At 36.8% G+C, this 15086-nt stretch overlaps 1 protein-coding gene across 8 annotated transcripts in view; it reads left to right on the top strand.

Moving 5' to 3' along the window:
* Window positions 1-15086, top strand: part of Focad (focadhesin) — a 281898-nt gene that overhangs the window by 210337 nt on the left and 56475 nt on the right. For all 8 annotated transcript variants that reach the window (XM_021733689.3, XM_078047698.1, XM_078047697.1 and 5 more), the window contains 4 exons: window positions 3328-3372; window positions 8043-8151; window positions 10804-10920; window positions 13269-13507. In XM_021733689.3, the coding sequence (XP_021589364.1) occupies window positions 3328-3372; window positions 8043-8151; window positions 10804-10920; window positions 13269-13507 (510 nt within the window). The remainder of the gene's footprint in view (window positions 1-3327; window positions 3373-8042; window positions 8152-10803; window positions 10921-13268; window positions 13508-15086) is intronic.

Here is a 15086-nt window from a genome sequence, read left to right on the forward strand (position 1 = left end):
GCAGCCACAGGTTGCTGTGATCTAAATATCTGCAAAAATTTATTTGTAGAAAAGTAAAATCTGTGTGTTTAATGAATTTGTTTTCTAAGTTACATTTGTTTAGATTTATTTAAAAAAATGGAGTATTCTGCTATTGGATTTAAGATTAGAGAGTAAGAATTTAGGGTTTTTTGTTTCTTTTTTGCTATAATCTTTTGCATCTAGTTTTGATTTCATCTTCTGAAAGTGATAATTTGGTGGGAGTTTTTTTTCTGTACTCTCCAAAATGTTTATAGACTATGGATATAAGTTCCTGATGAAATCCAGGGGCTGCATTTATGTGAGAATAAGAGGGATAGATCCCCTGAAATTAAACAAAAATTTATAAACTTATAGTAACTAATAAGCTGTTTTGAATTGAGCTCTTTGGAAACCTCACTAAATGGGAACAGAGTCCCAAATTAAGATAAAGTCATCTTTTTATTACTTCAAAATGAATTTATTAGTATCTGTTGTTTATTGGGCATTGTTCTGAGTACAGAGAAACAGCGATGGACAAAACGCAATCTTTGTTTGCCCAGGGCTTATAATTGACTGAGGAGAAATAGATATCCAACAGAATATGATAGCTTTTGATTAGTGGAAGAAAAATAAAATAGGATAAAATAAGTAGCAAGTAGGGCTGGAATAGGGTGGGGAAGAGTTCAGTGTTACTAGTTTCTCTAAGTTCAGGGAGAACCTCTTAGTAACATGGCCTTGGGATGAGACCTGAAAGAAATGAGTGGGGGTGAGCCAGGCTGTTAGCTGGGGTAGAGCCTTCCAGAAAGGGAAACAAAAACTCTTGGACAAGAGAGGGCTTGTGTGACATGGAGAGAGCCAGGTGGGAGGTAGAAGAACTTAGAGAAGATAGGTTTTAGATAAGATTATGAAGGGCCTTTGTAGACTTGAAGATGACTTTGTGTGATGGAGAAACACAGGAGGATTTGAACCAGAGGATGTGACTCATAATTCAGAGTGATCACTCGAGCTGCATTGGTGAAAATATATCCTGAAGGATGTGATTAGGAGTTCATTGCAATAATTCAGGCAAAAGATGGTAGAGTTTGGGACTAAGGTGTTAGCAATAGAAGTACTGAGAAGTAAATAAATCTTGAATCTATTTTGAGGACAGAGTCCATAGGTTTTAAAAGATAAGAATTTAAATGAAGGATGTGAGACAAAGATGGAATTCAAGAATCACTCTAAGATTTTGACTTTGACTAAGTAAAAGTATACAATTCCCATTTACTAAATAAGGGCAGACAATAGGAAAACAGGTCTGTGTAGGGAAGGAATCAGATTTTAGACTTGTTCAGCCTAGATGCCTAATAAGACCTCCAATTGGAGATACCTACTAAGTTATTGACTTTGATTCTAGAGTTCCATGGAGAGGTTAAGCATGGATATATAAATGTGGTATCATCAGCATATTTATGGCATTTAAACTCAGAATGCTAAATGAGATCATACAGGAAGTGAGTAAAGAAAGACAATTTCAGAGGATTGAGCCCAGGAGCATATCAGCATTTGGGGCAGTGGATGGATGGGAAGGGTAATAATAATGCAGCAAGAAAACTCATGATCAGGGATACAGGAAAAGTATCAAGAGAGTGTGGTATCTTTAAAACCAAGGAAAGAGTGTTCTAAGAAAGGAGAGATCAATTGTGTCAAATGCTGAAGTTGGGATTAAGAATTGAACATTGTATCTGGCTTATTGAAAGTCATTGGTAACCATGACAGGAGCTGTCTTGTTGGTATCGGGGTTTAAAAGCCAGATTACAGAAGGGCCTATAGGGAGTGGAAGGAGAACTAGAAGCAAGTATAGTTAAGATTCTCCTAAAGACATTAGGGACAAATAAATGGAGCAATAATTGGAGGACTTTTTCTTCTCTTAAAAGAGGGTGGATACTACACTGTTTTCACTTGCCAAGGGGAGTAATATAAGTAGGGAAGGAAAAATTTGTGATACAGCCGAGAAGGGAGTAGGAAAGGAGCTCTGGTGCATAAGCAGAAGTATAGACAGGTCATCGTTTGTAAATATTCCACACAGACCAATCAGAGATTATGCTGAATGCACTGTGCTCCATTAGAAAGGCAAAAATTGAACAATATATTTTAGAGAAATTTACTGTCAAATTATTTTTTAAAATACAGGTTTATGGTCTATAAGAGCAGTTTGTAACTATCTGAAAACTTGGTTCTCAAGAATGACTCATTATTAGGGAATGCTGAATAACTAAGATTTTTTTAAATGTCAAGTACATTTATGAATGTATGTATAATTTATACTTGAATATTAAAATTTTATATTTATGAAAAAGTTGGAGTTGGCAAAATTCAAAGTATATATTGAAAATCATCCTTTAAAATGTAAACTTGAAAGTAAGTGGTTGTTTTTTGTCTCAAGGCTCCTATGTTAGAAAAAATATATATACATTCTGTGGATATTTTAACTGAGTATACTCACAAGTATAATTATTTTCTTTTGGTTTTGGTATAATTGTATAACCAAAGTTTAAAATTGTATGTTATATACACATACAGTGACTATTCCTTGTGTACAATTTGGAAATAGTAAATCGATGCTTTGGTGAGCTCTTATTCATAAAAGATGTCATAATTTGGATCACAACAGAAATGCTTCAGACTAGGTGGCCTAAACTATGGAAATTGATTTGTTATGGTTCTGGAATCTGGGAATCAGATTAAGTAGCCAGTCTATCTAGTATCTGGTGAGGGTCCATGTTCTGGTTTTCAGATACCACTGTAAGGTTGTAACCTCACATGGCAGAAGAGCAGATAGGATGGAAGTAAGCTCTCTTATATCTGTCCTTATAATGAGGGCAATAATGCCATTCATGAGGGCTCCACCTGGCACCTATTAACCTCTCAAAGGCCCCACCCCCCTAATGCCATCACACCAGGGGTTAGGATTTCAACACATGAATTGGGAGGGGGGAGGCGACTTTAAGTCTGTGAAGAGACTTATATTGAGAACACCTGTATACCTACCACTCATGTTGCAAAGACACCATCACAGTGTGGCCTGTATATCCCTCTTCAATTATATTCACCTCCTTCCCTACATTCCCCATCTTTGTGACCTAAGGATAAGAATAAGAATAAGAAGATGAGGCTCTCTTTGAAGTAAAGCCCTTATAATATTTCTTTTCGCTTGCTCTAAAGTTCTACTTATACAGTTCTAAGAGCTGAAATCATTGTGGGAGGTTCTTATTAGTTGGTGAGTAAGAAAAAAGATTGAGCTCTTGCTCTAACATAAGCTCATGTCTATTTTCCATCTCGTTTCAGGGTCAGAGACATGTTGACTGATGAGATCACCAAGACAGCTGCAAAGTAAGATTCATTTACTTTCTCACCAAAAAAATTTTATGAACATTTTTTTTTTCCTGGAAGGTACATACAGTTTTTTCTGTTAGGGCATTTCATAGCTTTAAGGATTATAAAGTACTTTTTACTTATTTATTAAAAAAAAATCAATCAGTACCCTTTCTTATATTAATTCTTGCTATATATCTTTTTGTGCAAATTCAGAGGGGCTGCTACAAACAAGATTTTTACAGCAAGAGTCATGAGGTTGAGCCCTTGTTGTACGCCAAAAAAAAAAAAAATGCTATGTGCTTTACCTTAAATTTGAAGGTTTATAATTTAGTTCAAGGAGGGGAAATAACAAAGGAAGAAATTCTGGAGAATGTGAATATGTGGGGTCTACACATAGATTACTAAATCTCAACCACAAAGCAGCAGACAGATCAAGGTGTCCCTTCCTTTCATTTCCTTGGTGTTAAGTGGTTCAGGATGTCTTAAAATTGAGTTTTTAAATACTAAACACTAATGCGAAGACCTAGTAAAAAGGCAATTTCAGTTATATCCTTATGGTTGTTTTAACAGTTGAGTGTTGCTGCCCAGGGGCTTTTTCATTTACCTTACATCAACTCTAAGAAAATTAGACCCTAATGAACTTGCTCAAACAGTCCCTTCAGCCTCCTTTGTTAACAAGCAGACGATTGTTTCTGGCAGTGAGTTCCATGTCAGTTACATTCACTTGTCCCTTCTACCATCCACTTTAGCTGCTGGATTTATTTGACTTCCTTTCTTCATCACCTTCAAATAGCATAGATGCACCTTTGACCTAGAGGATTTCGTGTGAACTCAAATTCCACATCGTATAGAAATACTTACTGTATAGTTTATCCTTATCCTATCTCAGAACCTTCTGTAGGTAAATAGGTTTTGCCTTAACAAAAAGTAAAAGCAAAATAAACTACAACAACAAAACATGGTCAATCTTAGAGAGATTTCTGCCAATAATATCTTAAGCAGGCATTTAACTGTGAAGTCTGATCTCAGCACAGGGTCACTACTCAGCTTTGTGTCTTCTTCAAAGGGAAAGAGAATTGTTCTCAATTCTGTGGGAGGCACTAGGGAATATCTGAACACATAACTGTTGACAAAACCAAAGCACAGAGAATCTTCCATAGGAACTCATTTGCCTCTGCTTTTCTACTTGGGTGAATTGCAGACACAGCCCAGAATGCCCAGTTGCATGTTGGATGGAAAGGGGTGCTGAGTTGTGGGTGGGACTTGTCTTGGCTCTTTACCTTTTATAGTTTGTTATGTTATACAATCTGCTTACATCCTGTTAAAAACTGCTCTGACATTTACAAAAATCATGAATGCTGAAGAAACCCAGTTTTCTATTAAAACCATAATTTTGCCTCTCTAGCAGCTTTTGCACTTCCCATACTAAAATTTTATTTCAACATGACTTTTATCTTCAGATTTGCAAAGCATCATTTCATGACTAATACCTAAGGAGAAGGTGTTTACATTTTCAGTGCTATGGAGTGAAAATAAGTCATGTTCTCATGGCATTACCACCACTACCTTTTTTGTGTATGTGTGTGTAGTACTAGGGATTGAACCTGGGGCCTTGCACATGCTAGGTAAGCTCTCTACCTCAGCTTGCATTACTACATTTTCATTGGAAATTTCGAAGTGTTTTTTAGACCGTATCCTATTAAGGCAATCCCAATAGTACTCTGCATGACAGCAAGTGAACAGGAGATATGTAAGGTTCAGAGGCTGAAAGATTAGTGACAGAACAGGGGCAAAATCGCTGCCATGCTCTTCGATTCTTTCCATTGGCTTCCTCAACCAGGTGAAGACTTTACCACTACTCTCTGACAGCTCAGAGTTTGGTCCTTGGACCATGATTGCCATAGGCTGTTCTGGACCAGACAAGGGCCTGTTTTGTTCAGAGTCATAAGTTCAATGCAGGAAATAAAACAGGAGTCATGGAATTAAACAGATTTTCTCATTTAAGAGCATTTTTCCAGCACCAGAGTTAGGGCTAAGGAACAGTCAGAACCCAGAAAAAGCCTGGTGATTGATGGAAATTTGTTTTCATTGTTATTAATTAAATAGATTTGAACCTGAAGACAAAAATCTCCAAATGATTGGGTCACTTTGGTGATATATAGTGTAATACTTTACTCCTAAGAAAGCATCATTGCAGCTCATCCTTCCTTGTGCTTTTTAATTAGGTTAATGGCATCAGTTTGTTCTAAAGGACAATTTAATTAAAATGTCAGTGGTGTTGCCTAGATAAATACTGTACTGATGCTGACATGTTATTATGCAAATTAGTCACTGCTGTTTGACTGGTAGGAGATGGTGCTTTGAGTAACAAGGTGATGAGTTTTTGCTGAACCAGTTGTGGATTTTCATCTGGCCAGTTCTCCTTGAATTTGTTTCACTAAATATATCTTTAATGCCTTTTGTTCATAAGTCATTATCCTGGGCACATAGAGAATGCAAAGATGGTCAAGAGTTACACATGGTACCTCTGCAAAATGTATAGCGTGGCCTTCAGATACATTATATAGACTCTGGCATAGTTTTCACTATTTAAAGATTAATGTCCAAATAGGCATTCAGCCTGTAACTTAAGATCTAATTACCAGTGACTTTTACTCCTTTTTTCAACAATACATGCTCAGGTTTTCGAGGCTAATGAAACTTGAAATGATTTGGGGTACTGTTTTACAACTGAAGCTAAATTCTTTTTTCAGAATTTCAGGGTTAAAAAGATACTTTTTTTTCATATTGGGTGATATCAGGTGACCATGTAAGGATCATCTGAAGGAGCATAAAACCTGGGGATTTAATTTTCAGATCATTGAGAATTAAAACTATTTTTTAATACAACCACAGGAATTCATGACCATCTTGTAGTGGGAAAGGCCTCAGGATATTCTTAGTTAAAACAACAAAATAATGCAGATTGAGTACCCTTTATGAAAAATGCATGAAACCAGAATTTCAGATTTTGAAGGTTTTCAAACTTTGAAGTATTTTCATAGAGTTTACCAGCTGGGCATCCCTAATCCCCAAATGCAAAATGTGAAATGCTCCCAAATCAAACTTTTTGAGCACCATCGCTCAACCTGTACAGAAATGAAAGATTTAGTTTTCTTTTTGTTAAACAATTTTTATGTTCTAATCTTGCCTTAGTTTGTGGTGTTTTATTATCAGCTATGTGAATGCTTAGTAAACCTAATCTAGGTTGGAGCTGGCTGTTAGAGCACAAGGCTTCCTTCCAATCTTCTTTCCTCTTACTCCCAATTTGAATGTTGCTGTCTTATGAACTTACGGCAGATTTCATAGAATAAGGATTAGAGGGGCAAATAAAATAAGCAGGTGTGAAGAGCAGGCCTTCACTGAGCTGAGCTACCCCACAGTGGGAGGGAAAGAGGGAAGGAGGATGGATGACTAGATAAATGAAAGAACTTGAAGTAGCAAGTCCTGAATCCCAATTTTATCAAACAGAAGTAAAAATTCAAGAACACATATAAAATAACCTTTTAACACCTGCTGACCTGTTCAGCTGCATTTGTGGATTGGATCTGGAGGTAAGTACTAGGTTTGCAGGGGGAAAGGACTGGAAGTCCTCCTCATCCTACGTATCTATTCTAGTCCTGCACTGGAACAAGCAGGGAATGGCGCTTGAATGCGCACAATGGACTCAGGTTCTTATCTCAAGTCCAGGTTTGGGGGGACAGCCTCTTTATTTGTGGATATGCACAAGCATTAGCCTAACAACAGAACTCTTTGGATGGGTGCTCCGCTGCCTAAGTTCTTTTATGACAGATGTGTCAGACAACAGAATCTCATCAATGCCTCATTGAGTACTTTCTTCTATAGGATTGATTTAGGATTATAGAATAATAATAAATGTAGACTTTCAAATGCTGAGTATATATGAGAAATATTTAGTTTTCTTGATGTCAAATCCTGAAGTCAAAAATAAAATTTTTGTTGCTAGTATTAGAAAACTATCATTTGAATGAATAATAGAACAACTCTTAGTCAAAACAGGGTTTTTGGGGTTTTTTTTGTTTGTTTTTGGCATTTTATTTTACATCTCCAAATTGTATTGCAACTGGCTTTAGGGTTGCTGGCTTTGAAATATTAAAAGAAAGAGAGATGATAATGACTGAGGAGAGATGCCTTGTGTCAAGTTGCAAGTAAAGTGTGCTGTCTGAAGTGGTTCAAGGGAAGCTGGTTCCACACACCAGTGCTTCAAAAAAGCCAGAAGCCATTCCATTCTGCTCCGCTTATTCACATAATTGTCCTTGGGTGTGTTTTCAGAACAAATCAATAAATTTAAATTGGCTAAGGATGACACAGAAGAAGATAGCTTGGGAAATGTCATGTCAAGCAACAGAATAAAATTTTAGCAAGGAAGATGTTAGATATGTGAGCTTGGATTTTTAAAGTTTCCAAATTTCATAATGACTCTATATTGACAAGTAAGAATTAAAAATCAGCAGTCCTATCAGGATAGAAGTTGTTAGCATCAGGGGACAAACAGAACTGCACTTACAAGGCTCTGTGCAGGAATGAAAGTGCTTTTGTTGCATCTGTCCTCCTATGATAGCTCTTTCTCTTCTCCTGATTAATGCCCCTAAGTGCTCTTTTGGAAATTTTTTTCTCTTAAACAGGGAGAGCCCAGTGGTCAAAGGCAACGCACTGTTAGCCTTAAGCAGTCTTGCTGTCGTCCTATCCAAACATGAAGCCAGCCTCGCCTCAGACTCTGATGGGGTCCTGGAGGTGAGTTAGGGTGATTTAAACCAGGTGGGCTTGGATTGTGTCTCCCTGAGCTCGGTGTTAGGTAGCCTGACCCTGGATTTGCAAGGCTAGATTCTGTAATTGCAGCACCAGGTTGCCCTACTTGATGAGCCTCTGCATTGTGAGCCCGACATCTTCCTGACTTCTGTTTGCTACTTTACTGTTGTTTTCTCCATCACAGTTAAGTGGTCATTTCCATTTGAAGGTGCCAATTTTATGCAACAGAGGTTGTCTTTTTGTGATTACATCAGTGGTAACCAATCTTAGGAGGTTAACTAGGCTTACTGAAAGTGAACAGTGCTGTCAAAATATGAAAAATAAGCAGTGTTTACAGAATGAATAAAACCGTACTTTGCATTTTAATTGTAGATGTCAATGATAAAGTGCCTATTCATTTTTGTAAGATATTTATTTCTTAATTAAACATGTGGCAAGTTGGCCAGTGTTCATTTCCCATGTACTTTCTCAGATAATTCATATCTGTCAAAATAAAAAGGCATGGATTTATTCTTATGTTAAGCTCCATTATCTGGTAGCTATCATTATCCGGAGATAGTGTAACTGATTGGGTCAAAGATATAGGCTTTGGGGTAGGTAATAAATCTTATTACTTGCACTTATTAGCTCTATGGCTTATTTGTAGTACTCTCTCCTTTCAAAGCTTGTTTCCATGTCTGTAAAATGGGGGTTTCAATACTTACCAGATAGTATTGCTGTAAGGATTAAATGAATTAATATATATAAAGCACAACTGCTGGTAGATACTAAGCTCTCAGTAATAACACCAGCATCTCATCATCAGTTCTTGCTGGGAAGGTTGATGCTTTATTCAGTGTTACTCAGCTTCCTTTGTCCTGGAGGAATGTCTTATGAGCCATGTTTACTTGCTTTTTGTGGTTTTTTGGTTGCAGAGAAACCAACTCTGACTCATTTAAATAAAAAAGTAGGTAGAAGGATATGGGATCTGCAAGCCTGTGGAGTTGAAATCTAAGCTTAAAAACTAGGTTTTGAGGGAAGCAGGAACCTAAGCAACTTCAGGAGTCAGGCATCAGGTACCGGTGAAGTATCTCAGCAGACCACTCTCACTTGGGTAGCTCAATTCCAGTCACTTATTGACCTTGTGTCAATCATGCACAATTCAGAGTCTCAGGGTCCTATGCTCACTGCTAGGGTAGGTTGGGAGGTAGCCTGATGGAGTATTGAACCAAGTTTCAAATAATGGAGAACAGGGAATTCTCCAAAGGGAACTATTACTATTACTAAACAAGAGAATAGCTGCGGTGGATATTACATGTGGAGGAGAGAAAGAAGCTGTGGGATTATTACATGAGTGCCAAAAATGTTATTAGTTTGCATATGAATGTTTAACTTTAAATTCAATATTATTGTAATGATGAGAATGATGAAAAAAATCTGGAGTAATTATTTCATTTCTCTGAATATTATAGCAGAGACTATACACTAAGTAGATCAACAATCTAAAAAGTTAATTCCCCTTTCTGTGCTCCTTCACATTGGTGTTAATTATGCTTAACTGTGTAGTTAATTTGCTCCAATAACAACTGAAAAAGTTCAGAGATTGAGTTCTAGTCTCTCTCATTCTTCTTTACTCACCCCTCTTCAACCCAGCCTAAGGCTAAGGCTTTGCTTTTATTTTTGATGATTTTGTCTTTGGCTATCACTCAATTCAAACTCAAGATCCCATTATTTCATTAAAGTTGAAAGTTTTAGACTTCATTCAAAAACGAAAGATATGAAGACGAAATCGGTATTTGATTCAAGGAGTTGAATCCCAAGGAGATACTCAACACCTGGTTAACCTTTACCATTTGTATGACCTGAGTTTTACCATATACGTTGATGAATGCTTTTGACATCTGGGGTAATGAATGATTTTTTATAGCCAAGTTTTCTTTATAATGAATGGAGTTTTGTTGATTTGTTTTTGCTTTCTCTTTCATCTCCTTTTTCAAACTGGAGACCATTTATATTTTCCTAATTTGCAATTGACTAGGTGAATGTTGTCAGAATTCTTGAAGGACAACTACATGGTAATAGTAAGCAGAAATGTTAGAGATGTTGATCAAACTTTTGTAGGTTGATTTCCTCTTTGTAAAATGACAAATCATAAAATAAAGAAATCTTGAATTGCTTTTTTGCACATCTCTCTCTTTAACCTCCACATTATTTTTATCATAATTCACTGAACATAGAGCTCCAAATGGCTTTGGATATGTTCTTTTTTTTTTTAAGGAAAGAATTTTTTTAATACCTTTATTCTATTTATTCATTTGTATGTGGTGCTGAGGATCGAACCCAGGGCCTCACATGTGCTAGGCAAGCACTCTACCACTGAGCTATCACCCTAGCCCCAGCTTTGGATATGTTCTATTTTACAGCCCCTATCTCCCTTCTTTTGCTAGATCTTGCATAGAAGATAAATCTTATTGTGGCATAGGTGAGGATGTGTGTTTGTTACATATTATTCACATAATGGCCTAAGCAGATGAAGTTTACTTTTTGATAATAGCACATCATTATTTAACACAGAAGGTATTGTACTCTAGATCTCAAAATAATGTTTAAATTTATTTTTTTTCCTTTCCCTTATCATTTTATGTTGTTCATCTTCAGGTTCAACCTAATTTCCTTCCAATGAAAGAATGGGTTTCCATGGTGCTTGATACTCTCCTGGTCATTGTGGATAGCCATTACCAACCCAGAGGACAGCTTTTCTCCTGCTTTTATCATGTAAGTGTAAGAAATCAGAAAAAAAAAAATGATTAGAAAAGCCAGGGGCTAACTATACTGACATCAGTTGGTCAGATGAAATCCATGCTGTAGTTTAGTAATTCTTAGTTTTAGTTGTATTTTAGAATTACCTGGGGAAGTGTGTGTGTGTTTAAAGAAAAACTGATGTGTAGGTCCCACCTCTGATTTAGTTGCTCTGATTGAACTATGGGAATCAGCATTCTGAAAGCTCCGTAGGTTTTTTAAATTTATAATTGGAATAAAAGCTACAGTCGTCAGAGAATAAACATTGACTGAAATATGGGGACTTGGAGTTTCTGGTCAATTTTTTTCATTTCAAGGCACATGTTCATGAGTAGTGCTCTTAATATCTTTGGACCTTTTTGTCCTTATTTATAAAATGAGAGGCTTGAATAAAATCACCTATAATAATTGCAGCTCCACCCCTAACTAATTTTGTGACTGTTGACTTGGCACTTAATCCCTATCATTCGTATTTTCTTTACTTGTAAACCAAAGGAAAAAAATAATTCATTTACGACTTTCTAAAAGATTGTGAGGATCAAGTTGTTTGTTTTGTAAAAATATTGTGAAAAGAGTGAGATACTCTGTAAATATAAAAATCATAAAAAAGCACCTGTTACCTAGTCAGTCTCAGTTTTCAAGCTTGTGTCCTAAGATTTGAAGCAAAATGAAAACACACTTGTTTGTTTAATTTTTCCTTTATTGGTTGTGACATGCAGAATTATTGCGTCTGTGTAGAATTATTTTGGTTCTGCCCTATCAATATCCATTGCTTAGGGAATTACAGTGATCATGGGACAATCAGCTGAGTGGCAGAGGATTAGAGTTAATTTGAATAGAACTATAGCCTAGATCCTGAACTGTTGCTAAGATCATGAATTTAGCCTGAAATCCACTGCCTATGGTCTTCTCTGTACATTTCGTGTGCCTCTCTCTTCCTGCCCTTGGTATGTATTCATCTGGGGCTTAGGGTCTGATGCTAGATTTTTAACTGTTGTTGAGGACAAAAAATGTCTTGCCAGATAATGTAGAATTAAATGGGATGGTGGGGCTTGTTCAAAGAGGTAATTTCTTTATGTTAATTTGTTTAACTTGTTTAGAAGCAAATGGGGGGATTTTTGTAATAACTCTCTGGCTTGGTTATTAACTAGAACAGGACATTTTATGAGATTTATAATAATTCTGCTTAGTTCTTGCAAACCAATAAGATAATCTCTTTTCTAGTCAGCTCAGGGTTCCTCTTACCTTTGTGATTTTTACATTATTTTACTTTTCAAAGCCCTCTTTCAAAATTCACTTCCTTTATTTCCTGTGTCCTAACAGCTGAGTCATTTTGAGTAACATTGTCATTTTAAGAGTGCTGTAATAAAGTATACTTGTTTGATTTTTTTATCCTTAAAGTACTAGAGCTTTGAGAACTAATAGGTGTAGAATTAAAAACACATTTTAACGTGCATTGACTGCAAGGGACAACACTGCCTTTATAGTATGTCTGCAAGTTTAAAGCGGATAATAGTGAGGAGTGATAAAGGGGCTTCCCTTCCCACCTGAGACACATTTACAAATGCACGCACTGTCTGATGGCGTTCTCTAACACCGCCTTCTTATAGAAGCTGTTCATAGTCAGCTGCCATGACATTTTATTAGGGCTGTTATTCCTTTCTTTCCCATAATTACATATAAGAAGGAGCATATAGAGCTCTCCATTTCATTTTGAATGCTGGTTATTGCTTTGTAACCAGAGGCTTTTAGGATTTCAACTTCCTTTTTAATTAAAAGGAATTAACCCCCTGTAGGAAATAATCCATCTACTGGGAAGTGTTCCCACCAAAAATTTTGGGAGATGTGCCAATAGATCCTTGTGCTAAACTCACAACATTTCTTCATACTAAACTTAAAGTCCTCCCCACCCACTTTCTTTTTCTTTCTTTCTTTGAAAACTCCCAGCTTTCTGGACTTTTATAACCGGGTCAGATAGCTTCACTTTGGATTTTTCAATATGTATATTATGTGAGCTTTTAAAAACACCAAAATTATTTCAGTTCTTCTAGTGAGAGAATTCACAGTTTCTAAACATAAGATACTTATAATTTCATTTTTCAAACTTAAAAGACGTTATTAGTTAACTGATTAGGAGGAAATTCTTTCATGGAGTGAAAAGAATCTATAGCAAACACATGCAGATTTATTTTTGTTTGTTTTTGGTCTGCAGGGGTGGATCTATGAGAAGCTGGTATTGTTGAGCCTCCCTTTGTGATAGGTATGCTTCCTTCGTGTTTTAAACAAAAGGCTAACCCCTTTTTTCTCTCTCTGGCATGTCCTAGAAATCCTATTCTGGTGAAAACACAGCTAGTGCCATTGCCCGTTCTGCTGCCGCCACGGCTTTGTCTCTCCTTGTGCCAGTTTTCATTATCTCTTGCAAAGAGAAGGTTGAGGAAATCCTGAACATGCTGACTGCCAGGTTACCTGGGAAACCAAGTGCTGATGAATCTCAAGCCGTGCAAATCCAGATGGGCCTTGCTTTGGGGATGTTTCTCTCTCGCTTGTGCGAGGAGAAACTCAGGTATGGTATATTAAAATATTCCTATTTTTTCCCTTTACGATTTAGGTGGAGGACTTTACATACACATACCTAAACACTAGATCTAAGCAATATGTGGCTGCTAAACTTGTTGAGATGTGCAACTTGATTCTTTATTCTTCTTTATGGGTGATTTCTTTCTAAAATACCATCATGTATATACTAATGCCTTATAAGGGTTTCTATTCAAGTGATTGGTTGCTTGGATGTCATTTCATGCTTAAAACAAGCTCTGAGTACATCTGTAGAAGAAACATGAGTGAAAGTCTAATCTTATGGTGCTGTAAGTAGAGAAAACTTCTTCTTTTTTATTTGCATGTGTTAGAAATGACTGCTGACCCCTCATTAATATTCCTGTAAAATGAGTGGAAAGGATTGGCGTATCCCTTGTGCCTGAGACGTATTGGGAATCACCGAATCACCTGAGAACTCCATGTACCCGGCTTTAACCAGAGCTTTCATCCCGTGCCCTGGCTACATTTTAGTAATCCTTAAAGAGTCTTAATCTGTGCATATTATACTGTGTGCTTTATTCAGCTTGATTGTTCATTTTTGGACTGCTAGCTTTACCTTTGAATGGAGCTAATGGAATAGCAAAAACCCTGGTGGAAAATTCCACTAACTGGGAAAGTTTTCTTGCCCATTAATCTGCTTTAATTTTTTTGTTCATACTGTTTATTCTTTACTACAACAAACCTTAGAATTTTATATATCTGGCTTGATTGCAGTTTGAAACTAATGGTTACATTTGTAGTTGACATTATTTTGCATAAACATTAATATGCGGAACTTTTATGAGAATTGCTGTTGTTCAGGGGAAGCAGTAGATTTTAGATGATCATTTTCAACTCTAAAAACATCTGTCAGGTGATGGGGGTGACTGAGTGAGTTTCTGCCAACCCAAAGAAAACATACACAGAATATTCATTTTGTTCTCTGGCTTTAATACATAAATGCCAGGAGGCTGAAGCAGGAGGATCACAAGTTCAAGACCAGCCTCAGGGATAGGGATGTATCTCAGTGGTAGAACACCTCTGGATTTAATCCCTAGTTACTTGCCCCCTATAAAAAGGGGGCCTGGTTCTAGATACAAACAACCACAATAGCAAACACCTCTTGTGTGCATCTTGTATGTGCAGTAGAACAGGAAGTATTTCTAAACACCTGCAGTCTGAAAGGGAATTTTCTCCCTTTGCTACTAGGCTACAAATGGCATTCTCTTCACCATTTGTGTTCCAGCTCCTTCCTGGGTATCTTTTAAGCATTGTGTTTTACAACTAAAAATGAGCTGTGTCAGTTAACACAAGGCAACTTATTTTATCCTGTCCTTTCTCTTCATTAACTTAGGGTGAAATGCTGCTGGTTTTAAGGGCCATCAAGTTTGCATTAATCATGCTATCTGAAAACCCTGTGGTGATTTCTCCACCACCCATGTCCATGGTTCCTAGATTTCCTTCCACTGCTGTCTATCTTACTTGAATTTTTGCATGCAGAAAATGCTCAGCTTTGCATAGCTGAGCACCCCCAGAATAATGGCAGATTGTAACATTGCCTACTCTTC

This window comes from Ictidomys tridecemlineatus, chromosome 4, assembly GCF_052094955.1.
Source record: "Ictidomys tridecemlineatus isolate mIctTri1 chromosome 4, mIctTri1.hap1, whole genome shotgun sequence".
Taxonomy (NCBI): domain Eukaryota; kingdom Metazoa; phylum Chordata; class Mammalia; order Rodentia; family Sciuridae; genus Ictidomys; species Ictidomys tridecemlineatus.